Source organism: Pseudophryne corroboree, chromosome 5 (genome assembly GCF_028390025.1).
Source record: "Pseudophryne corroboree isolate aPseCor3 chromosome 5, aPseCor3.hap2, whole genome shotgun sequence".
Classification (NCBI taxonomy): Eukaryota; Metazoa; Chordata; class Amphibia; order Anura; family Myobatrachidae; genus Pseudophryne; species Pseudophryne corroboree.
The window spans coordinates 66,993,909-67,020,446 of NC_086448.1; the positions used below are offsets into that span (position 1 = coordinate 66,993,909).

General features: G+C 47.1%; 1 protein-coding gene across 8 annotated transcripts in view; it reads left to right on the forward strand.

Moving 5' to 3' along the window:
• LOC134927192 (transient receptor potential channel pyrexia-like) overlaps nucleotides 1–26,538 on the forward strand; it is a 513,867-nt gene that overhangs the window by 322,722 nt on the left and 164,607 nt on the right. For all 8 annotated transcript variants that reach the window (XM_063921321.1, XM_063921322.1, XM_063921327.1 and 5 more), the window contains 3 exons: nucleotides 14,842–14,933; nucleotides 15,035–15,146; nucleotides 17,479–17,649. In XM_063921321.1, the coding sequence (XP_063777391.1) occupies nucleotides 14,842–14,933; nucleotides 15,035–15,146; nucleotides 17,479–17,649 (375 nt within the window). The remainder of the gene's footprint in view (nucleotides 1–14,841; nucleotides 14,934–15,034; nucleotides 15,147–17,478; nucleotides 17,650–26,538) is intronic.

Consider the following 26,538-nt stretch of genomic DNA (forward strand, 5'->3'; position numbering starts at 1 on the left):
TCCATTCTCCTCCTCACATCATGTATCTTTCCCTGTCACATGCAGCCATCTCCTCACTAACACATCACTCATCTCAGAGCCGCAACTAGGGGGGGGCTAGGGGGGCACGCGACCTGGGCGCGGAAAAGGAGAGGGCGCCGGCGCGAGGTAGTAAGCGGGAACGAACAGTGCAGGACGGCGCAGGGTTGAAGACGCGCCGTCCCACTCCGCTGCGCCTGGACGCTTCCGTAAAGGATAGTCAGAGCTGCTTCCCGCTATCGACCCGGAAAGTAACACAGCTGTCGCTTCTACCAGCGCTGTGTGTGGGACTGTGACAGCGCGCTTCGGAAATGGAGAGGACTGACACAGCAGATCAGCAGTAAAAGTAGGTAGGGAGAGGCGGGCAGCTATGTACAATATGTTTGTGCAGTGTACTTTAACCTAATGTGTGTGAGCAGTGCAGTGTAACCCTGAGTGTGTGTGTGTGTGTGTGTGTGTGTGTGTGTGTGTGTTGAAGCAGTGCAGTGTAACCCTGTGTGTATGTGTGCTTGAACAGTTCAGTGTAACCCTGTATGTATGTGTGTTGGAGCAGTGCAGTGTAACCCTGTATGTATGTGTGTTGGAGCAGTGCAGTGTAACCCTGTGTGTGTGTGTGTATGTGTGTTGGAGCAGTGCAGTGTAACCCTATGTGTGTGTGCATGTGTTGGAGCAGTGCAGTGTAACCCTGTGTGTGTATGTTGAAGCAGTGCAGTGTAACCCTGTGTGTGTATGTTGAAGCAGTGCAGTGTAACCCTGTGTGTATGTGTGCTTGAACAGTTCAGTGTAACCCTGTATGTATGTGTGTTGGAGCAGTGCAGTGTAACCCTGTATGTATGTGTGTTGGAGCAGTGCAGTGTAACCCTGTATGTATGTGTGTTGGAGCAGTGCAGTGTAACCCTGTGTGTGTGTGTATGTGTGTTGGAGCAGTGCAGTGTAACCGTGTGTGTGTGTGTGTGCATTTGCTGGAGCAGTTCAGTGTTACCCAGTGTGTGTCTGCTGGAGCAGTGCAGTGTAACCCTGTGTGTGTACTTGAGCAGTGAAGTGTAACCGTGTGTGTGTGTTGGAGCAGTGCAGTGTAACCCTGTGTGTATGTGTTTTGGAGCAGTGCAGTGTAACCCTTTGTGTGTGTGCATGTGTTGGAGCAGTGCAGTGTAACCCCTGTGTGTGTGCATGTGTTGGAGCAGTTCATTTGTATGTATAGGAGCGGTGTATTTAATCACAGTATATTGGGGTATGTGTATATACAGGGGCACGTATATATGTTAATTTTGGTAGTATGTGTATATTCAGGGGCTGTGTAGATATGTACCGTACTGTGTATTATTGATGGTGTGTACATATATGGGAGGATGTATTTCTTTATCACGGGGGGGCGCCAAATGACTGTCTTGCCAGGGGTGACAGAAACCCTAGTTTCGGCCCTGCTCATCTCCTAATACACTCTGTGCTGCTGGGGATTCTGCTCCTTTCACTATATAACTCCCAGTCTGTGGCTTCCTGCTGCCTCCATTCTCCTCCTCACATCATGTCACTGTCCCTGTCACATGCAGCCATCTCCTCACTAACACATCACTCATCTCCTAATACACTCTGTGCTGCTGGGGATCCTGCTCCTTTCACTACATAACTCCCAGTCTGTGGCTTCCTCCTGCCTCCATTCCCCTCCTCACATAATGTCACTGTCTCTGTCACATGCAGCCCTGTCCTCTATAACACATCACTCATCTCCTGATATACCCTGTGCTGCTGTGGATCCTGCTCCTTTCACTATATAACTCTCAGTCTGTGGCTTCCTGCTGCCTTCATTCCCCTCCTCACATCATGGCACTGCCCCTGTCACATGCAGCCCTGTCCTCTAACACATCACTCATATCTTGATATACTCTGTGCTGCTGAGGACCCTGCTCCTTCCACTATATTACTCTCAGTCTGTGGCTTCCTGCTGCCTCCATTGTTCACATCATGACACTGCCCCATCGCATGCAGCCATATTCTCACACATCACTCTTTATAATTTATGGTGCTAGGGGCCTTGCTACTTCTACTATGCAGTTGTTACTCCAATGGTTACTGGTCTGCACATGCACAGGGTTAGAGCTGCATATATGCAGATCAGTGGATCCAACGACGTTCACAGGGCCACCTAAGCTGCACCACAATTAACATGCTGCAGCCATTTAGGGGCGGGGGAGGTGATGACGAGCATTTTACAAAATGGGGGATTGTCGGCCCCATTTTGTATGTGTGTTGAGGCTAGGGTGTGTGTCTTCTGACGCAGATTTCTTGGCCTCTGATAAACGATTACGCCGGGCATCCTGATTAACCTGAGGGTTCACGCATATTAACAGATGCTGCTTCTTCGGAAGCCGCATTGGATCACAGAAGCCGTCAGAAGACGTCTATTTACATGACGCCTCCTGCAGCATTACCATATTTCTACACAGCTACTGTGCTAACTGCATCCAACTCTGAATCAACCACATAGGGGGATATTCAATTAGTGCCATTTTCTTCGGCTAGCCGGAAAAATGGCACTTATTCGACCTAAGTGTATTCAATTGCGGGTGTTTTCGTCCGTTTTTGAATCACTTTTCGCCCATGCCTTCTCGCTTTTTTTTGTCGTATCGACATGGAAAAACGCACACAAATTCGACAAAACACGAGGTTCGACGGCGAATTTGCCGATCCACATGGTTTTCACCCATGCGGGTTTTTCAAATAGTTGAAAAAAACGGCACTTTAATTGAATAGGTCGAATGTAAATTCGACCTAAAGATAGGCGAAAAGTGACATTTTTTTCGACTGGTTGAAAAAAGGGCACTAATTGAATACCCCCCATAGTCTGCCTCATACAAAAGGTAATGTATGTTCTGTATAATAGCAGACATATACAGGGCAGTCGGCACAGCTTGTTTGAGCTGTATGTTTTTGTTTGTTTCTGGATGTGGGCAACCAGGACCCCCCACCTAATTCCCCCATTCCCTCCCCCCACGATTGCCTATGATGTTTTAAAGAATAGGCATGTTTTATTCAGGCCTCATATGTTTTGTACTTGGAACTCTCCAATATCCACAACGCAGCCTTCTGCTGCATTTATATTCCAGACAGACGGTGTTAGGCAATGTGATATTTTGAAATTAACACCAAGCAAAACCCACGTTAACATATAATCATGAGGGTGTGAAGAGTGGGCAGGAATTAATTGCTAATTCCCCAGCTGAACATGCAGTAAAACATTGATGCATCAGATTTCAGTCATCAGACAAAACTCTGTGAATTTAAGCTGATTCACTAATACAGAAATAATCTTCTTCCCCCGAGTAATGTTAGCCATTTGTTCCAGAGATCTTTTCCTCCTTATTTTTCTCCTGTTCTTTTGGGCTTGCAATCTTTAATTCTGGACCCACCTCTCTGTGTTATCATAGGAGCTGTAAGGCAGAAATTTTCTAGAACTGAGATATATGTTTATGGCAGTGGCACTCCCGGAAAAGTGGGCAAGCCTCCCAAAGCCAGCTGCTGAATCGTGATATCGTAACTACATCCCCCGCTGTACAATGCTGGTAATCTCAATTGCTGCCACCACGCCCTGTACTGCCTCTTATGCCTAGCCCCGCCCCTATGATGCGATACACCAATCCGTACTGCCCAACCTGGCTGCCCTCTCCTGTAGATGGCAGTCAGAAAGTCGCCAACCATGACCTACATGCATTTTCAAATAAGGTTTCTCATGGTCAATATATATGCCAAACTGTATAACAACTGCGTGTAAATCAATATTATGACACGCCTCTCAGACGCAGCAGCACACGTGCGCTCATAGGTGTTGCTTGCACAATCTCCCTGGAATGCTTTTTCAAAAGTAGACAAGTTTGCCCCATTTGTGCTAATGTTCACAAGAGAATGTAAACTCGTCAGCCATAACAATAAGACCACCTGCCATGTGCAGGTCCCTCTTGTGCCACCAAAACCGCTCTGACCCATTGAGGCAAGCCCTCTGATTGGGCCTATTTCACAGTTGATCACAGCAGCAACTTTGTTAGCAGTTGGGCAAAACCATGTGCACTGCAGGTGGGGCAGATGTAACATGTGCAGAGAGAGTAGATTTGGGTGGGGTGTGTTCGAACTGAAATCTAAATAGCAGTGTAAAAATAAAGCAGCCAGTATTTACCCTGCACAGAAACAATATAACCCACCCAAATCTAACTCTCTCTGCACATGTTACATCTGCCACACCTGCAGTGCACATGGATTTACCCAACTGCTAACAAATTTGCTGCTATGATCAGGTCTGATCAGGTTTTTTTTCTTTTTCTATCTCTCTCTCTTTCCTCCTCTCCTGTCTATAAGGCTTATTTTTACTGAATTACCCCCATTGGGGGTAATTCTGAGTTGATCGCAGCAGCAAATTTGTTAGCAGTTGGGCAAAACCATGTGCACAGCAGGTGGGGCAGATATAACATGTGCAGAGAGAGTTAGATTTAAGTGGGTTATTTTGTTTCTGTGCAGGGTAAATACTGGCTGCTTTAATTTTACACTGCAATTTAGATTTCAGTTTGAACACACCCCACCCAAATCTAACTCTCTCTGCACATGTTACATCTGACTCCCCTGCAGCGCACATGCTTAAAATAGCGGGGTCCTCTTATGACGGTGGGAGGGGGGTACTGAACGGTGGGGGCCCATTGACACTGCCGGTGAGGAAGCTCTGCCACTGGGACCTATTAGCCATAACATTAAAACCACTGACAAAGAGTTTCTATAATGGGTGCCGTGTCTGCGGGGCACACGGGCCCCTGGGTCTGGGGGGAACCACACTGCCCCCATAGAGTATACTTACCCCTCCGGAGTCCCACGGCAGTGGCCTTTCAATGCAGGCATAAATAACACGGAAAACGGCTGCCGCGGCCAGGTCTGAGTGAATCATTCTTTATGTATATTAAAATACCATACACATAGGTTCGTTTTGTGAAACGCTGATTAACCTACCAGTATGTTCTTGGACTGTGAGGGTTATCTGAAGCTCTCAGATGGAACCCTAACACAGGGACAACAGGCAAACTCCACAAAGATAATACCGTGGCGGCAGAGGCAGAACTCTGGGAGGCAACGGAGTCATCTGCCGCCGGGCTCCTGCTCTGAAGGGGGGCACCTCTCCTCCTGTTCTATGGGTTCAGTTAATTGACAGCAGCCGGTATCTCTTCCGTAGCCGACTTCCCCACTAGTCACTGCACCTTACAAATCACACCCTCTTTATTATAGATACACAGGTAGCAGACACCTTACTGATGAAGCTATTTGCTCCTATAAAGGAAGCATGAGAATTCTAACTATATGAAGTTATTTCTCAGACAATTACAAGTAACTTCATAAACTGTAGCTAGAATTCTCATACTTCCTATGCAAGAGCAGATATCTCCACCAGTAAGGTGCATGATTCCAGTGTAATAGGTTGTAATCCTGGATATGACACTTGCAAATTAATTGTCAGAGAAATAATCAGCATTGTGAGTGACTGAGCAGATCTATGTAGGGTGTGGCTGGACCCCTGCATAGATCTGCCTAGTTGCAACGGTTTTGTAGTAGCTTCATATACAGTAGTTATAATCTGCAGGCTTGCTATGCAGGAGCAAATATGTATATATATGTATGTATGGGGGGGCACTAATATTTTTTTTGCCTCCGGACAACTGGGACAAACTTACGCCCCTGAATTCAGACCTGATCGCTAGGCTGCATTTTCATACAGCAGACGATCAGGTCTAAACTGCACATGTGTATGCACCGCAATGCGCAAGCGCGTTGCACGGGTACAAAGCGGATCGCTGCTCATCGATGGGTTTGTGCGATGGATCCATTTGCACCGGCGTTCGCAAGGTGACTGACAGGAAGAAGCCGTTTGTGGGTGGCAACTGACCGTTTTCTGGGAGTATTTGGGAAAACGCAGGCGTGTCCATGCGTTTGCAGGGAGGGCTCCTGACTGCACAAGATCTGTTTGTACAGCTCTGCTACACATGCGATCGCACACTTGCACAGCTAAAATACACTCCCCCTGTAGGCGGCGACTATATGATCGCAGCAGTGCAAAAATCGCCTGCTAGCAATCAGGTCTGAATTGTTTGTTTTATTCTAAACATTGAGCTCAGAAAAAAAAAAAAGTGACACCGTAGCCTAATGGTTTCCAAACTCTGTTCTCAAGGCACCCTAACAATCCAAATTTTATCCATACCTATGCTTGTAAACAGGTGACTTTATAAGTAGCTTATTTATTTTGATTAAACCATCTGTGCACAATCATGGATATGCCTAAAACCTGGAATGTTAGGGCGTCTTTAGGACTGACAATAGCTGACGCTATATGAAGATGGTGTTAGCTAGTGGGGCTTTGCTTTTCCAAGCTTAGTAAATAGGGACAGACCAGAGTCTCCTTTGAGAATAAATGGGTCTGAGGTCTGCATTATTATTAAAAGGCATATTTACTAATTATCAAGTCCTGGACCCAACACTGATTATAATTTCTTATCGTTGCTATTTGAGCCAATAAGAAATTAAATTTGCCTGGGTGTACTATTATACATATGCAAACACTGGGGCTCTGATAGGGGGTCATTCCGAGTTGATCGCTCGCTAGCTACTTTTAGAAGCCGTGCAAAAGCATAGTCGCCGCCCACGTGGGAGTGTATTTTCGCTTTGCAAGTGTGCGAACGCGTGTGCAGCCGAGTGGGACGAAAACGTTTTTTTGCAGTTTCTGAGTAGCTCTGGACTTACTCAGCCCGTGCGATCACTTCAGTCTTTTTGGCACCGGAATTTACGTCAGACACTCGCCCTGCAAATGCTTGGACACGCCTGCGTTTTTCCAAACACTCCCTGAAAACAGGCAGTTGACACCCACAAACGCCCTCTTCCTGTCAATCTCCTTGTGATCGGCTGTGCAAATGGATTCTTCTTTAAATCCATCGCCCAGAAATGATGCTATTTGTACCCGTACGACGCGCCTGCGCATTGCGGTGCATACGCGTGCGCAGTAGTAACCTGTTCTCTGCACTGCGAAAAATGCCAGCGAGCGATCAACTCGGAATGACCCCCATAGGACCCAATCCATGCGAAGTGTAAAAGTAAAAATGGGTGTTATTGGCGAATATCCTGCAAATACTAACTTATAAATAGACCCCCCCCCAACCTTATGCTGGAGACGTGTTTCTGATCTCTCCTTCCTTAGTCTGTTGTTAAATAGCCCCAATACCTAAGGAAATCATGTGGAATCGGCTGTTTCATCACAAGTTTTGGTAAGAGGGGTGGATAAATGGGATCCGGTCTGAAGATCGACACTGTCTAGTTCGACAATGTTTAGGTCGACCACTGTAGGTCGACAGTCATTAGGTCGACAGGGTTGGAAGGTCGACAGGTTTTCTAAGTCGACATGTGCTAGGTCGACAGGTCAAAAGGTCGACATGAGTTTTTCAAAAAATTATTATTTTGAACTTTTTCATAATTAACGATCCACGTGTGTCACGTCTAGCAAAGTTTGAGGATCCGGCAGCTGAGACTTGCCCGAGGAGGTAGATGGCTGTGGGTGAACAAGATGAGGGGGTTGGATATAGTTCCTTTGCATGGGACACGGAGCAATGAAGAACGTAGGCGGGGTTGAAAGTCAATAAATAGTATTTATTATGTACAGGGCTGAGGTAGAGAACTGTGGCTGGAGCTCGATGGTTAAAGAACGTAGTTGCAGATAAAGAACTGCAGGTTGTGGCTTGAAAGACGAGGTTGTGAATAATGAACTGCGGAACTGTGGATGGTGGTTAAAAGACGTGGCTGGAGGTAAAGAACTGTGGACTGTGATATGAAAGACGAGACTGTAGATGATGAACTGTGGAACTGTGGATGGTAGTTGAATACGTGGCTGGAGACAAGGACTGTGGACTGTGGTTTGGAGGATGAGGATGAAGATAACAATCTGCAGGTTGTGGTCGGTGGTACAAAGACGTGGCTGGTGAAGTAGATCTGTGGAGTGTGGCTTGAAAGACGAGGCAGAAGACCCGGGGCCGACTGTGCCCAAAGAGTCTTACTGGACCGGGTTTTCCAGGAGCGCTTCCACAGGCAGTAGCAGGTTAGGAACGGCAGGACTGCAGCAGCAATAGGGAACCGACCAAGCAGGAGCAGGAGTAACCAGAATACGACAAGGATCCTGGGAGCACAGGTTAAAGCACCTACAACAGGGTTGTAACTTGAAGCACTGGCGCCCCTGTCCTAAACCAGCCCCCTTTTATAGGGAGAGCTTCCCCTGGATTGGCTGGAAGAAACAGGAAACAGGAACTATGCTTAAAACTTGGTCTCCAACATGGCGGCGCCCAGTAATGCAGACCTTTCTGCAAAGCCACATTGCTCACTGCCTCTGGTCTCCTAGCAACGGCTCAGCAAGAGCGACCCGCTGTAGCGGCGTCCCGCCGCCACGAGCGGACCCCCTCACCGCCGCCAGCGGGATCCCAAAGGTACTGTAAGCACTAACCTTGTTGGTAGAGTTAGGCATTAAGGGAAGGGTTAGAGTTAGGCTGCTGGGGAGGTGACAATTAGTGTTAGGTTGCAGGAGGGGCGGGTTAGAATTAGGGGTAGGGTAAAAATACTTACTGCGATCTGTCGGGATCCCCGCTGACAGTGTTCTGTCGGGATCCCAATTGCAGGGATTTCGTACGGAATCATTCCAGAAAATGCATTCAAATGAAACCTGTCTAATATTAAGATTATCCAGTGTTTGGCCTTATCCATGGCTGGTACACTTTCAGATTCTGATTTGTTCATTCACAACAGACGCACACATGCAACTGCTGCACTTACACACTTCTGAAAGAACCTATAATAATAAATACATTATAAGAAAAATATGAAATCTGTTTCATTCGTCCAGATACAATGTATAATTTGCACTGTTCTGGTTTCTTCATTTTCCACACATCATCACTTCCAAACCATTTTATGGTCATTGTCTGGGTAATTTCTGTGGGTGATAATGTACTTTTTCCATCACAGAATGGCTGTAAGAAGGCAGCATTACCTCTGTCACAATACTGTGCTTTTATGCACTTATACAGATTGAGTATCCCATATCCAAATATTCCGAAATACGAAATATTCCGAAATACAGACTTTTTTGAGTGAGAGTGAGATAGTGAAACCTTTGTTTTTTTGATGGCTCAATGTACACAAACTTTGTTTAATACACAAAGTTATTAAAAATATTGTATTAAATTACCTTCAGACTGTGTGCATAAGGTGTATATGAAACATAAATGAATTGTGTGAATGTACACACACTTTGTTCACTGCACAAAGTCACAAAAAATATTGGCTAAAATGATCTTCAGGCTGTGTGTATAAGGTGTATATGTAACATAAATGCATTATGTGCTTAGATTTAGGTCCCATCACCATGATATCTCATTATGGTATGCAATTACAGGTTGAGTCTCCCTTATCCAAAATGCTTGGGACCAGAGGTATTTTGGATATCGGATTTTTCCGTATTTTGGAATAATTGCATACCATAATGAGATATCATGGTGATGGGACCCAAGTCTAAGCACAGAAGACATTTATGTTTCATATACACCTTATACACACAGCCTGAAGGTCATTTTAGCCAATATTTTTTTACAAATTTGTGCATTAAACAAAGTGTGTCTATATTCACACAATTAATTTATGTTTCATATACACCTTATACACACAGCCTGAAGGTCATTTAATACAATATTGTTAATAACTTGTGTTTTAAAATAAGTGTGTGTACATTGAGTCATCAAAAAACAAAGGTTTCACTATCTCACTCTCACTCTAAAAAGTCCGTATTTCGGAATATTCCGTATTTCGGAATATTTGGATATGGGATACTCAACCTGTATTCCAAAATACGGAAAAATCCGATATCCAAAATACCTCTGGTCCCAAGCATTTTGGATAAGGGATACTCAACCTGTAATTACTTTCCTAAACGTCCATTTTTCACAACAACATTATCAACTTAACATAAGCTAAGCTTAACAAACTGCAACTTTTTCATTGCTCATTTATTTATACACCCAAAGCCGTACTACATTACATTCCCTTATATGGACACCTAGAGTGCTTAGATTCCACACCATGTTATACTAGATTTTTATTATTATGCTGTATTTACTAACCAATTCTTCAGTCCCACAAACGTAATTTGTGACACCAAGCATCTGATGTTGTGTCACTTGCGCCTGTTGTCAAGCTGATAAACTTGAGGGAGTTCTCGCCAGGAAAGTAGACAACACTTTCTCTTATGTCCTAGAGGATGCTGGGGTCCACATTAGTACCCTTGGGAGCCATGGGCACTTTAAGAGTTTAATAGTGTGGGAGGGCTCCTCCCTCTATGCCCCTCCTACCAGACCCAATTTAGAAAATGTGCCCGGTGGAGCCGGTCACAGCTACGGGAGCTCCATAGGAGTTTTTCTAGTTTTATTATTTTTTATTTGAGTTAGGCACAGGGGGCGGAGCTTCTCCTCAGAGCGGATCCAGCAGCTCACCAGCACCATTTTCTCCCTACAGATCCTACACAGAGACGCTGACAGGGAACGCTGACCCTCCACATAACTCCAGCTATCCTGTGTGGTACCAGGGGGTAATAGAAGGGGGGGGGGGGGGGGGAGTGTTATGTTAGTCACTATTTTACACTGTGTAGTCTATTAAGGTTGCACAGTTAGCACCAGGCTTTTATGATATAACTGCCTACTGGGGCGCTGTGTGGGTGCTGGCTCCATTAACTCTGTATCTCTCTGAAGGTACCTGGGGGGAAACTGTGTCTGACATTTTCCTGTGTGTGTGTGTGTATGTGTACATATTTCTCACATTACCGTGTCCAGGGACTCTATGTCTTGTGCTGCAGAGTATGTATCTTCCCCAGAGGAATCCATTCCATGTACTCAGGAATGTAATGTCATGTCTCAGCCTTCTGAATCCGAACCGTTGTGGGTGGCTTCAATTGAGGGAATGATATCCCAGATTTCAGGATGTCGGGTGAGGGATCCCTTGCAAAAGGGGTGCAGCTCATGATTGAGGCAATTAGGGATGTGTTACACATTACTGACAAAGTACCTGAACAGGTAGAGGAGGCTTACTTTACAGAAAATAAGAGAGCCTCCCTGACATTTCCTGCTTCTAAGGAATTAAACGCATTATTTGAAAAATCCTGGGAAAACCCGGAGAAAAAATTCCAGATCCCAAAGAGGGTTCTTGTGGCTTTTCCCTTTCCTGAGGAGGATAGGAAAAAGTAGGAAAACCCCCCTGTAGTAGACGCTTCTGTATCTAGACTGCCTAAAAAGGTTGTTTTCCGGTCCCTGGGTCTACCGCTTTGAAAGAATCGGCAGACCGCAAGATTGAGACTACGCTCAAATCCATATACACTGCTTCAGGCGTGGCGTTAAGGCTCACTATTACCTGTGCATGGATTTCTAAAGCCATAGTAAAGTGGTCAGGCACATTACTAGAGGAATTACATTCTATGGATAGAAGTGACATTAAAATGTTTTTACGTCACATACAGGATACTGCAGGTTTCATAGTGGAGGCCATGAAGGACCTGGGTCATCTGAATGCAAGGACGTCTTCCATGGCTGTCTCGGCACGCAGGGGACTCTGGCTGCGCCAATGGTCTGCAGATGCGGAATCCAAGAGAAGTATGAGGAACCCAACCTTCACAGGTCAGGCTCTATTTGCGGAAGCTTTGGATGCTTGGATCTCCACGGCAACCGCGGGTAAGTCAACCTTTCTTCCCTCAGCCACTCAGACACTGAATAAATCTTTTTCTGCATCTACTATGCAGTCCTTTCGGACTGCAAAGGTTAAGAAGTCCAAAGCCCCTACCACTTTCTTCAGAGGTGTTCGGGGAAAATCCAGCAACTGCAGGTTCCCAAGAACAGAAGGCTGGCTCTGTTTCCTCAAAATCCTCAGCATGACGGTGGACCTCCCAGCCTGGAGAGCGGGCAGGTGGGAGCGAGACTCAGACTTTTCAGTCTCGTCTGGGCATCATCCGGCCTGGATCCCTGGGTACAGGAAATTGTGTCCCAGGGTTACAGACTGGAATTTCAAGAGCTCCCACCTCACAGATTCTTCAAATCAGGCTTACCAGTTTTGCTGACAGAAAGGGCTATCCTACAGGAAGCAGGTCCTACAATCGGATTGGTTCGAGCCTCTACAGGAGGTTGAGGTCAAGTTTCTCACTTAGAAGGCGGTCACACTGTTGGCACTAGCTTCGGCTAGGCGTGTGTCTGAATTGGGGGCATTGTCCTGCAAGAGGCCCTACTTGATTTGATTTTCCATGAAGATAGAGCTGAGCTCAGGATGCGTCAGCAGTTTCTTCCAAAGGTTGTGTCGGCTTTTGATATCAACCAACCTATTGTGGTGCCAGTGGCTACTGACTCCTCAATTACCTCAAAGTCCCTGGATGTTGTGAGGGCTTTGAGGATTTATGTGAAGAGGACTTCACGTCACAGAAAGTCGGACTCTCTGTTTGTCCTTTATGATCCTAACAAGATTGGGTGTCCTGCTTCCAGCGAGAAATCGTCTGCTTAGATCAGGTTCACTATCAAGCATGTTTATTCTATGGCAGGCTTGTCGTGTCCAAAATCTGTTAAGGCCCACTCTACTCGTAAGGTGGGTTCTTTCTGGGCGGCTGCCCGGGGTGTCTCGGCTTTACAGCTTTGCCGAGCGGCTACTTGGTCGGGGTCGAACACGTTTGCTAAGTTCTACAAGTTTGATACTTTGGCCTCTGAGGACCTAAAGTTTGGTCAGTCAGTTCTGCAGGAGCCTCCGTGCTCTCCCTTCCGTACTGGGAGCTTTGGTACATCCGCATGGTACTAATGTGGGCCCCAGCATCCTCTAGGACGTAAGAGAAAATAGGATTTTAATTACCTACCGGTAAATCCTTTTCTCGTAGCCCATAGAGGATGCTGGGCGCCCGCCCAGCGCTTAGTTTTCCTGCAGTTGTTACTTGGTTCAGTACTGCATTGTTACTTGGTTAAGTACTGTGTTGTTACTTGGTTAAGTACTGTTATGAGGTTGTTCAGGCCCGGTTGGCCTGGTTTGCCTTGTTATGTGTGAGCTGGTGTGAATCTCACCAATATCTGTGTATTTCCTTCTCTCTAAGTATGTCCGTCTCTTGGGCACAGTTTCTAGACTGGGATCTGGTAGGAGTGGTATAGAGGGAGGAGCCAGCCCACACTATTAAACTCTTAAAGTGCCCATGGCTCCCAAGGGACCCATCTATACCCCATAGTACTAATGTGGACCCCAGCATCCTCTACGGACTACGAGAAAAGGATTTACCGGTAGGTAATTAAAATCCTATTTTTGTCCACTTCTCCATACAGGTGGGTATTATGATGTTTCATTGCAACCATCAATGGTTTGTTTCCGATGGCCAGCCATGTAATGGTTAGGATCCAATGTTTCATCACCATTGAAAGTTTCTTTCCGATGTTCTATCAATGTATTAGGAGTGAGGGGTCAGGCAAGCAGGCTTATTCGATTGGCTCCCACGCCTAAGCCCGTACATACAGGAGACATGTGCACCTCAGTTTAATCTCCCTGTATTTAAAACTCACATTTCTCAGCATACCATACACAGGACTCAAACTCTCAACCTCACATACTACAGTAAGACACCTGCTTAGAAAGCTGAAATACGACCCCCAGATGACAAGGCTTTCTAAGCAGGAGCAAATATCTCCATGTGTTAGGTGTCCAACTGCAGTACATGAGGTCGAGGAGTTCAAGCCCTGGGTATGGAATGCTGAGAAATGTGTGTTTTAAATACAGGGGTATTTAATTGACTGATAATGTGCACATAAATCACACTTTTACTGATAGCTCACAATGTAAGTGTATGAATATGGTGTAGGAGAGGGATGCGGTCAACATCCCGCTGGACGGGATCCCGGCGGTCGAAATACCGATGCCGGAATCCCGACCGCCACAATCCCGACCGTCACAATCCCGACCGCCACAATCCCGACATATTCTCCCTCCGTGGGTGTCCACAACACCCATAGAGGGAGAAAATAAGTGTGCCGAGTGTAGCGAGGCACCGTGCCCGCAGCGTGGTGAGCGAAGCGAGCCCGCAAGGGGCTGCGTTCCGCTTGCCACCCCTGTCGGGATTGTGTGGTCGGAATTCCGGCGTCGGTATTTCGATTGCCGGGATCTCGTCCAGCGGGATTACGTACTGATCCCATAGGAGATGTTGTGTTCAAATCCCTTTGCTTGGAGTGTTAAGTAGCTAGTTTACTTCAAACAAGTAGAAACATTGGAAACCATTGTTGTTTCCAAACCAATGATTAGGACTAAGCATTGTTTTTTTACAAATGTTAACAACATTAATACAACTGATATCTTTTTTCGATGTGCCATTCCTACTTCTCAAGTGAAGGGAGGGGGCGCGTTGATGCTGTAATGAGACATTTTGCTGTGAATCACATCATGGCCCACTGCCATGACATAATGTTGCAAATTGCTAAACTACATCAATGGGGGTGGACCGCAATGATGTATTTATGATTTAACTCCTTTATTTGTAAAATGAATGTGGTTGCATAAAAATGAATGTGGTTGCATAATTCGGCAAGCTAGGCCTCGCTCACCAAGGAATGCCCCAAAGACGCCTTAATTTTCATGCACAAAATCTATGTGCATTGTATGAAATGAGGGGCAGTTTTGCACTGCAGGAGTTGAATCTTTGCCCTGTCACAAATACCCCATTAGTGTGCATGATGTGCGTGCCACCAACTTTCTGCTTCTCTCATTCTGCTGTAGCTGGAAGTCATCGTCCGATCCCGTCAGCTAGACATTATCATGCACCCAGTTATCCAGAAATTAATTGAAGTCAAATGGAATTTGTTTGGCAGGTAAGCCTTGAGACCGTTTCATTGAGCTAATTGATAGTGCCTGTGGGCAAATCTCTCTCTCAGCTGTTTGAGATGAAAGCCCGTCTTCTCTTCCCCTGCAGAAAGAAAATCGCTATAATGCTGTCACTGAATCTTCTATTCATCATTTCATGGACAGCTCTGGGAATTGCATCCTCCCTGCGTAGAGTGGATGCCCCTTATAAATTTCCGGAGGTATGTCATGGCATGTGCGAGCAGGGAAGGGATTACATTGTGGAGTCTCCGGAAACTGAACGTTAAATAAGCACATTCTGCACAGTAGTGGAAATAAATCGCTTACTATTCCGGTATTGTGTCACTATCACAAGGTAATAGTATTAGCTTTTATTTGCTTTCTTCAACCAGTGCAACAACACAAAGTTAAATCGCCTTACTTATTTGGTGCACAACTGGGCAAACATCTGGTTGTCGGCTCTCTGGCTTTAACCCCACGCCTACATGAAACATTAATATGTACCAGAGGATTTGTAAATGTGTGTAATTTATCTCTACTTGTACTCACACAAAATCATTTAATTACATCAAAAGCAGACAAAATGAAGAGGAATGTGAGCAACTTATAGGCCCTACACTAGTGATTTTCAACCTTTTTGAAACCCGTGGCACACTGAACAAGATTTTAAAATTGCCAAGGCACACCATCAGTTTTTTTTTTTAAATCAAATATAATAACAAATCTCAGCATATATTGGCCCACACTGTAATAAAACTAATGCTTTCACCCTCACTGTAATAAAAAAAAATTGGTCCCTACATTAATAAAGAACTTTGGCCACCAGAAGTAAAAAAGCACATCAGTCCACATATAGCCTACCTCCCCCCCCCCAGCAAAACCGCGTATAGTCTACCTCCCTCCCAGCAGTTCCACACACAGCCTGCCCCCCCCCCAGTAATTTCACATATAGCCTACCTCCCCCCCAGCAATTTCGCATATAGCCTACCTCCTTCCCAGCAGTTCCACACACAGCCTGCCCCCCCCCAGTAATTCCACATATAGCCTACCTCCCCCCAGCAATTCCGCATATAGCCTACCTCCCTCCCAGCAGTTCCACACACAGCCTGCCCCCCCCCCCAGTAATTCCACATATAGCCTACCTCCCCCCAGCAATTCCGCATATAGCCTACCTCCCTCCCAGCAGTTCCACACACAGCCTGCCCCCCCCCCAGTAATTCCACATATAGCCTACCTCCCCCCAGCAATTCCGCATATAGCCTACCTCCCTCCCAGCAGTTCCACACACAGCCTGCCCCCCCCTGTAATTCCACATACTGTAGCCTGCCTCCAACCCCCCCCCCCCAAGTAATACCACACACAGCCTGTACCCCCCCCAGTAATACCACACACAGCTCCCAACACCAGTAATAACACACAGCCCCCACCCCCAGTAATAACACACACATCCTCCCTCCCTCTCTTCTCCCCAGTAATTGCACACATAAATGAAAACATTATTTTAATTTTACCTGCTGCTGTACACAAAAAAATCTCTCCCTCTCAGTCTGTTGTGCGAGCAGCGAATAACGCTGAGAAGGGACTGGGACTCCGACAGCAGCGGGCGGGCGGCAGGGCTACGTGACGTGCGTGACCTATGAGTCACGCACGTCACCATAGGTCTGCCTGCGGAAGAGGACAGCGCTGCCCGAGACAGCAAGTGATGGCAGTGGCTGCCGGGCAGGTTCCTCTGACAGGCGGCGGGCATTTCCGGCGGGTGATGGCAGCGGGCATCTCTGGTGGGCAGCGGCACACCTAGCAACCGCTCGCGGCACACTAGTGTGCCGCGGCACAGCGGTTGAAAAACGCTGCCCTACACACTTAAAGATAATCTGTCCAATCTGGCTGATTGGAAAGAAAATCTGGCAACGTCTGGGAGCAAATGACAATCAACCATTTGCTCACAAAATCCAGAAAATAGACAAAAACTGTTGTTCAGATAAATTGGTTTAATGAAAGAAACTTAACTAATTTGTCTAAAAGACCATTTTTGTCTGTTTTCCAGTATTTGAGAGCAAATGGTCAATTGTCATTTGCTCCCATACATTACCAGATTTTTGTTACAACCAGAAACATTGGACAGATAATCTTTAAGTGTGTAGGGCCCTTTAGAATGCGTTTTTCCCTATATTTTTGTAACACTGATTTAAAGGTTTCACACTAAACGCTGCCATATCATGACAGTTTGTCATACGCCCCAAGTAATACGTGCAGATATATTTTGTGTTACCTCAATGGACAGCAGGAAGTTGCATAACTCCTATCCACTTGTTATTCATAAAGTGATTCTGCATCTATTATTCAGCAGTGAGTAAAGGCACACTTCTGCAGTTCTCCAGAGTCCTGTGGTGATTTGCACACAGACCACTTTACAATAGGAAAGACCATCAGGCCAACCATATACTTACTGGGTTAAACCACACTTTAAATACATTGTTAGGGATATTAATAGCATTTTATGCCAAATAAGCCGCACAAGAGTGACGTCCTATGTTTCTTGTCTCGTCATTGTAGGACAGCTGGAGAATTATTGTCATTTTCATAGCCCTGGGCCTAACGCTTTATCAGATCGCGGAAGAATTTAAAGAAATCTATCAGTCAAAGGTCAAAATTAATCTCTGGAAAGAATGGCGGAAAAAGGAACTGGAGAAAGATCTGAAATATTGTCATCCAATGTGGCCAGAGGTACGTTATGTGAACAGGGCCGGTTCTAGCACAGCAAAGGTCCTCTACACGAAGGGAGACTAGACGGGTAGCGTCTACCCGTCTAGTTTCCTTCACAGCGCCGCACAGCACTGGGGGGCACTGACCAACAGTAGTGGATCTTGCCATGGCGCGGCGCCCTCCGGATGGGGCCGGCGCCCTCCGGAAGGCGGCGCCCCGGCCAAAAATCCTGTGTGCCCGTAGCAAGATCCGCTACTGTATGTGAAACAGATATGGTTTCATTGTGTGTAGCTATGTAGCTGATTCACAACTTGAATCAAGTACGTTGGAGCAAATTGTACACCTGGAAATTCCTTTTGAATCGGGGGGTTGGCAGGGGAGCGCAGCCTAGGTCACATCTTAATGCAATATAAAAGTAGCTGGCTAGTACAAGTTTATTTTTCACCTACTTTTAAAGGAATGAAGTGTCAGACATATTCATTACCTAGGTATCACTCATTTCTGCAGTGGGGTACACTGTGTTTCAAAGGGAATACATTGGGGGGTGCAGAGATGGATCTTGATCCAGAGGCACCACCAGGCTAAAGCTTTAGACTGTCCCAGGATGCATTGCAGGGCCTCCTCTATATAACCCCGCCTCCAGGCACTGTGAGCTCAGTTTTAGAGTTGGTGCCTGCATAAGCAGGTCACTTAACAGGGGGAGCAGCGCAGGCAGCCCTAAAAAAGCTATTTAGTAGACTTCAAGGGCTGCAGGACTTCATATGTCAGTGTGACATACTGTGCTGCAGCTCCATCACTTGCCCAGCAGCGTCGCTTACTCCCACTGGCTCTGTTCCCGGGTACATGCGGCGGAGACCACCGCAGACGCTCTCCTGGATCGCGTGGTTGCTTCTCAGGGAGGAGGTAAGAGGGTCCCCCGGGCGGGACCCGCCATTAAACCGCGTTCCGGCCGTGGTCTCAGGAGATGGACCGCGATGCTGGCGTGGACACTGTGACCGTACAGGGACCCCACTATATCCACCAGGGCAGGGGAGCACAGGTCGGATAATACAGTATCCAATTTTAATAAGGCTCCATAGTACCAGGTGGCAAGGACCAGCATAGGGGATAATGCGCTTGACCTGTAGCCCCCCCCCCCCCCACCCCAGCTCCGGGCGCCATCTATGCTGGTGTTCCCGCCCTGGAGCTGCCTCACACTCTCCCTCACTCCCTGACTGAGACGCTGAGCGCCATCTTCTAACAGTAGCTGCGACTGGTCTCCGGGACTGTAGGGCAAGGTCTCCTCTGTAAATCCGCTTGATTTATCAGCACTGTGATTCTACAGACACTTAAGTATTCTACATGTCATTTTAAGACAGCATTAATTAAGAACAAGTGTACCACTACCAGAATATATTGTACGACTAGGTGTGTCAGGGTCTCATATATAGTGCTGCACAGTATTTACCGCTAAGTGTATTCTACTGTGTACTCAGTCACAGAATACCAGATTTATTCGTTAGTGTTGTGTACTGTGTACGCAGTCACATACTAGGGGATTTATTCGCAGGTATTGTACTCTGTCTAGCTGTATCGTACTCATACGCTCTGAGGTTACATTCACTGAAATGTCTAACACAAAGGGCGTGAAATCTGTGGGCGCACCTGTATCATGCAGCATTTGCGCCAGGGATTTGCCTGTGGGGGGAAGCTATGAATGATGGTCTGTGTAATATGTGCCACACATCTCCCAGTCAGCCCGCTGCTCCTGTAGTCAATCAGGAACCACCTTGGGTGGCTTTCTCCAATATGCTTAATATGCTTGTCACATGCCTTACGCCCCCTATGGGACCTCCTGTGCCATTGCAGCCACATATTGTCCCTATGGTTAATCCACCCTGGGCGGATACTCTGTCTACCCAGATACAACAATTGAATCAATCTTTGGTTAGACAAAAACCTTCCCCACGTCCCTCTGCGGTTAAGGGGTCATCTAAGCGGGCCGCCTTCTCCTCACAATCCACTAATATCTCAGATGATACTTCTGATGAGGATGTGGAGTATACTGATCCGTTAGACACTGGTACAGTCGCTTCTGACAAGGAAACTACAACGCAAGTTGAAGTCCCTGACATGGTGGAGGGTTTTAAGTTGATTCTACAAATCGATGATGCGTCTAAGAAGCCCGATAAATGTAAACATCAGAAGGTAACTAAAGTAGTCTTACCACATTCTGACCATTTGGTAGACATACCTAAGGAATCCTGGTCTTCTCCAGGTAAGAAATTCTCCCTGTCTAAAAAGATGATAGCTCGTTATCCTCTCTCCGCTGAGTTGTGTAACAAGTGGGAAAATCCATCGCCGGTGGATTCCCATGTCACCCGTCTTGTGGTGTCATCTACTCTTCCTGTCACCACTGTCACCTCACTGAAGGAACCGACAGATAAGTGTGTCGAAGGATGCCTAAAGTCTATTTACTCCCTTACATGTGCTGTACATAGACTCACTATAGCAGCCTCCTGGGCCACAAAAGGAATTGAAGCATGGGTTCAGGCACTAGAGGAAGAGCTGCCTCAGGGTATATCTGACACTGCCAGACAATATCTGTCTCATATTGCCACCGCCTCCCATTACATTCAGGAGGCGTCCTCTGAGGCAGGTGTAATGGCGGCCAAGGCGTTGACTACATCCATCCTGGCTCGCCCAATTCTGTGGTTGAGGTCATGGAAGATGGACCTAGACTCCAAAAAGACCTTGCAGGTACTCCCTTTTAAGGGAGACATCCTATTTGGGGTGGATCTGAATAAGATCGTGACTGACTTAACGGCTGCTGAGACTGCGTTTCTCCCAAATACTAATCCTTCTACACAGAAGGCAAAGAGTACCACTTTTCGTTCTTTTCGATCTTAAGGAAAAGCAAAAGGTCAGGCATACCCGAGACAAGCTTGTGCTCCCAAAACCACTAAGCCCAATGCAAAACAATCCTGGGCTGCCCGTCAGCCTGCTTCCAAACAAGCGAAGCCTGCTGCATGACGGAGCGGTCCTCCCCCTGGTGGATCCCAGGGTGGGAGGCTGACTTCTGCAGTTCATCCAGGTCTGGTTAAAGACCACTTCAGACGCATGGGTGCGAGAAGTCATTTCTCACGGGTACGCAGTCTCTTTCAAAAGACGTCCCTCTCGCCAGTTCCGAACAACGGTTGTCCCTTCGGACCCGTTGAAAGCGCAAGCTCTACACCTGGTTGTGCATTCCCTCCTGGATACAGGAGTGGTAGTGCCGGTCCCCCTGTCCCAGAGAGGCGGAGGATTCTACTCGACCCTGTTTCTAGTCACGAAACTGAATGGGTCTTTCCGGCCTATACTCAACCTCAAATCACTGAACAAATTTGTGAGAGTATCCAAGTTCTGTATGGAAACGCTGCGCTTGATTGTACTGGCCATGGAACCTGGAGATTTTATGGTATCCCTGGATATACAAGATGCCTATCTGCATATACCTATTGCCATATCGCATCAGAAATATCTGCGGTTTGCTATTGGCAACCTTCATTATCAATTACAGGCTCTGCCGTTTGGACTGGCCATGGCCCCTCGGCTGTTCACCAAGGTAATGGCCGTGATGACGGCTCATCTGTGTCGTCAGGGAATCAGCATCCTGCCGTATCTGAACGACTTGCTGATCCTAGCGAACTCCCAAGATGTCCTTCTCCGTCATCTACAACTGACGGTAAACTTCCTACAAGCCCACGGGTGGCTTGACAATTGGAAGAAGTCCTCTCTGGTCCCTGCTCGGAACATGGTGCACCTCGAGACACTGCTGGACACACACAGCCAAAGACTGTTTCTATCTCCAGAGAAAGTCCTGAAACTTTAGGACAGGATACAATGCTTCCTCTCTCGCCCAAGAGTGTCAATACACTCGGCGATGCAAGTACTAGGCCTTATGGTGTCGGCGTTTGACATGATAGAGTACGCTCAGTTTCATTCCCGCCCTCTACAGAATTGAATCCTTTCCAAGTGGGATGGCCTGCCTCATCGGATCAGGTCTCAAATGATCTCTTTGACTCTGAAGGTTCGTCTGTCACTGAGCTGGTGGCTACAGGACCAACAGTTGAGCAGGGGTTATCCCTTCTGGATTCCCAACTAGGTCCTCCTGACTACGAACACCAGTCTGAGGTGTTGGGGCGTGGTGCTGGAGCAACACTCTCTCCAGGGTCGGTGGACCATGGAGGAATCTCTCCTCTCGATAAACATTCTGGAATTGCGGGCAGTGTTGAGTGCTTTGACTCTTGCCCTGCCTCTGATACAGAACAGGCCCATCAAGGCGGCACTCGAAGCCACATGGCAATGCTGAAAGTATCAAAAATTCTTTATTGGGCGGAACGCCATCTGCCAGCAATATCAGCAGTGTTCATTCCAGGGGTCCTCAACTGGGAAGCGGACTTCCTCAGTCATCAGGGCGTACAGGCCGGAGAGTGGCATCTTCATCTGGAAGTCTTTCAACTCCTAGTGAACAAGTGGGGCCTACCAGATGTAGACCTGATAGCATTTCGACACAATCACAAGGTTCCGGTCTTTGGATCAAGGACAAGGGATCCTCAAGCAGCGTTCGTGGACGCACTGGCAATTCCATGGAACTTTCGGCTGCCCTACATGTTAACTCCAGTGTCACTCCTGCCCAGGGTACTATGGAAGTTCAAGCAAGAAGGAGGAATACTACTTCTAGTCGCTCCAGCGTGGCCCCCGACAGTTATGGTTTTCAGACCTGCAGGGTCTATCGATAGAGCGTCCTCTTTTACTTCCTCAATGCCCAGACCTTCTCGTTCAGAGCCCTTGTGTCCACCCGGACCTGGCCAGACTGGTTTTGACGACGTGGCTCTTGAAGCTTCACTTCTGAGGGCCAAAGGTTTCTCCGAGGCGGTTATCCAAACTATGCTAAAGGCCCGCAAACCGGCTTCTGCACGGATTTATTATAGGGTCTGGAATTCTTACTTCACCTGGCGTGCTGCTAAGAATTATGATGCTTACAAATTTAGTACTTCCAGACTTCTGGCTTTTTTGCAACAAGGTGTGGATTTAGAACTTCGTCTGGCCTCCCTCAAGGTTCACACATCTGCCTTGTCGGTGTGGTTTCAGAGGAAAATTGGGTATATTCCTGACGTTTATACATTCACTCAGGGCGTACTGCATATAACGTCTGTTGTCCTGAATGCCCTGCAAGAGTCTCCATTTGAACTTCTTGAGTCAGTGGACCTTAAATGGCTCACAGCCAAGATCCTGTTTCTGCTGGCTATTACCTCTGCTAGGAGGGTGTCAGACTTAGGCGCTTTGTCCTGTCGTCCACCAATTCTGATATTCCATCGTGACCGGGCAGTTCTGAGAACTCGCCCAGGTTACTAACCTAAAGTGGTGTCATCTTTTCACCTTAACCAAGAGATTGTGGTTCCAGCCTTCAGCTCTTCCAACTTGTCCTCCAAAGAGCGGTCTTTGGATGTGGTAAGGGCTCTCCGTGTTTATGTGGAGAGGACTGCCTCTATCAGGAGGTCAGATACCCTTTTTGTACTTTTTGGTTTCCACAAACGTGGCTGGCCTGCGAATAAAGAAACCTTGGCCAGATGGATTAGAATGGTGATTGCACAAGCTTATGCGCAGGCTGGGTTCCCGGCTCCTGCTGCTATTAAGGCCCATTCTACTCAGTCTGTTGGACCTTCTTGGGCGGCCCGCCGTGGCGCGTCCGTAGAACAATTGTGCAAGGCGGCTACGTGGTCCTCAGTGAACACGTTCATTAGGTTTTATGCATTTGATACTTCCGCCTCCCAGGATGCTTCCTTTGGACGCTGTGTTCTCATAACCGCTAAGGTGCATCCCCTCCCTTGAAGAACTGCTTTAGGACAACCCCAGTGTATTCCCTGTGAAACACAGTGTAACCCGCTGCAGAAAAGGAGATTTATGATAGACTTACCATGGTTAAATCGCTTTCTGCGAGGTACACTGGGTTCCACAGGGCGCCCACCCTGACGCACTTAGCTTCTTTGGGTTTGTATGGCATTAGCCGCTGGTCCTTTCTCCTGTCGTGATAACGCGGTACTATGTGACTAACATCTGCCTTCTCTTTTACCTGCTTCTGCAATGGACTGGTTAACTAAAACTGAGCTCATAGTGCCTGGAGGCGGGGTTATATAGAGGGGGCCCCAATGCATCCTGGGACAATCTAAAGCTTTAGCCTGTTGGTGCCTCTGGATCAAGATCCATCTCTACACCCCCCGATGTAGTCCCTGCGGAACCCAGTGTACCTCGTAGAAATAGATTTCCAGCAGTGTGCACGCGTAAACTACAGTGACTGCTGTGTCAAACCCGGCAGTGTAAAGTTTTGCAGCTTCCAATTAGCAAAGTGTTAGTGGTAGGGGTCAGAGTAGCTGTCCCCGCAATGGAGTGATATGAAATTGTTCTGGTAGTGCCCTCTGAATATAGGAAACAATGCAAGTACCTGGAACCAAATGCCAGCTAGTTCTGTATCAGTGAGCAGTGAATGGCTGGTTCTGTATATAATTTGGCCTCAATGTACAGATTTGCTGTTTATTAGATTTCTGTGTACAAAGGGGGTCATCCCGAGTTGATCGCTAGCTGCCGTTGTTCGCAGCGCAGTGATCAGGCTAAAAATCGGCCTTTCTGCGCATGCGTATGCACCGCAATGCGCAGGCGTGACGTACGGCATTTGTTGTTTTGCACAGGTTCTAGCGAAGTTTTCAGTCGCACTGACGGCCGCAAGAAGATTGACAGAAAGGGGGCGTTTCTGGGTGTCAACTGACCGTTTTCAGGGAGTGTTTGTAAAAACGCAGGCGTGGCTGGGTGTTCGCTGGGCGGGTGTATGACGTCAAATCCGGACACGAATAGGCTGAAGTGATCGCAAGCGCTGAGTAGGTTCAGAGCTACTCTGAAACTGCACAAACTGTTTTTGCAGAGCTCAGCTGCACAAGCGTTCGCACTTCTGCTAAGCTAAAATACACTCCCTAGTGGGCTGCGGCATAGCGTTTGCATGGCTGCTAAAACTAGCTAGCGAGCGATCAACTCGGAATGACCCCCTAAGTCAGTGATTTTCAACCTTTTTTTACTTGAGGCACACCGAACAATATTTTAAAATTGCCAAGGCACACCATTAGTTTCCCACAGACAAAAAAACAACAAAACACACACATTGGCCCTCACAGTAAAAAAAATAAAAAAATCGACACATACATTGGCCTACACAGAAAAAACAATTACATTGCTCCCCACATAAATCATGTTGCTCCCCACATAAATCCTATTGCTTCCCACATGAATTATTCACATTGTTCCTCCCATAGATCCTTATTCTCCCCACATAAATACTATTGAAATCCTATTGTTCCCCACAGGAGAAATGAAATAACAAATTATCAGCTGTCCTCCTCCCTGTCCCTCAGTGGCGGGGGCTGTTCATAGTGGAGTTCTGCGAATACTGAGCAGCAGGCGGTCGGGCAGGTGTGGGTGTGGGTGTGCAAGGAAAGCTGTGTATGCAGGTGGGAACTGGAAGATGTGTATGCAGGCGGGTGGGCTGGCTGGGTGGGTGGTGAGACGCGGCGGCCGTGACCTATGATATCACATTGTTTTCAAGGCATACAGTAGGTCATAGCCGGAGCACGACTGATACTCTAAGAAGAGCCCGGGCCAACAGTTCATTCTGAAGGTGCAGGAAGCTGCTCTGGCACCGCGGCACACCTTGCAACTGGTCTGTGCCACGGCACACTTGTTGAAAAAGCCTGCCCTAAGTGGTGATAGCCCTAATCACACAAACAGTTCTTTTCAACCTGGTGACTATGGCCCTCATTCCGAGTTGATCGCTCGCTAGCTATTTTTTGCAGAGCAGCGATCAGATAGTCGCCGCCTCTAGGGGAGTGTATTTTCGCTTTGCAAGTGTGCGAACGCTTGTGCAGCCGAGCGGGACGAAAACGTTTTTGGCAGTTTCTGAGTAGGTCTGAACTTACTCAGCAGCAGCGATCACTTCAGCCTGTCCGGTCCCAGAATTGGCGTCAGACACCCGCCCTGCAAACGTTTTGGGCACGCCTGCGTTTTCCCTACCTCTCCCAGAAAACGGTCAGTTGACATCCACAGACGCCCTCTTCCTGTTAATCTCCTTGCGATTGGTTGTGCGAATGGATTCGTCGCAATAGAAAAGCATTGCACAGCAACGATGCATACGCATGCGCAGTAGTAACCTGATCGCTGCTCTGCGAAAATCGGCAGCGTGCGATCAACTCGGAATGACCCCCTATGCCCGAGTATCACTGACGGTAGCCATCACTGAGGGTCTCCAATTATAGCTTACCCCATGCAAACCAGGATGGCGACAGCGGGGTGTGGTAAAGGGAAAAAAAACAAATATTTAATAAATATAGCATTTTCTGTAAAAGTATTGAAAAATATATATTTTTCAATTGTTTACAATAAGTTTTTTAATTCTTCAATGTAATTCCACGAAAGTAGAACTGGAAGCCCAAGTCTGGGCATTATGAATATCCATGTTTAGAACCAAATACATTACAGTATATCTTCTTGTTCTATTAACAATGTTTTATGTGGGTCTGGGACTCCAGGTCGACAACAAAAAGGTCGACACACCTTAGGTCGACGCCAATTGGTCGACACACCTTAGCTCAACATGGACAAAAGGTCGACAGGAACAAGGTCGACATGGAAAAAGGTCGACATGAGTTTTTCATGGTTTTTTGGTGTCGTTTTCTTCGTAGAGTGACCGGGAACCCCAATTAGTGCACCGCGTCCCCTCACATGGCTCGCTTCGCTCGCCATGCTTCGGGCATGGTGCCTTCGCTTCGCTCGGCACAGATTACCGTTCTAATCGTACTCCACGTGGATCGTTAAGTATGAAAAGGTTCCAAAAAAGAAAAAAATCGT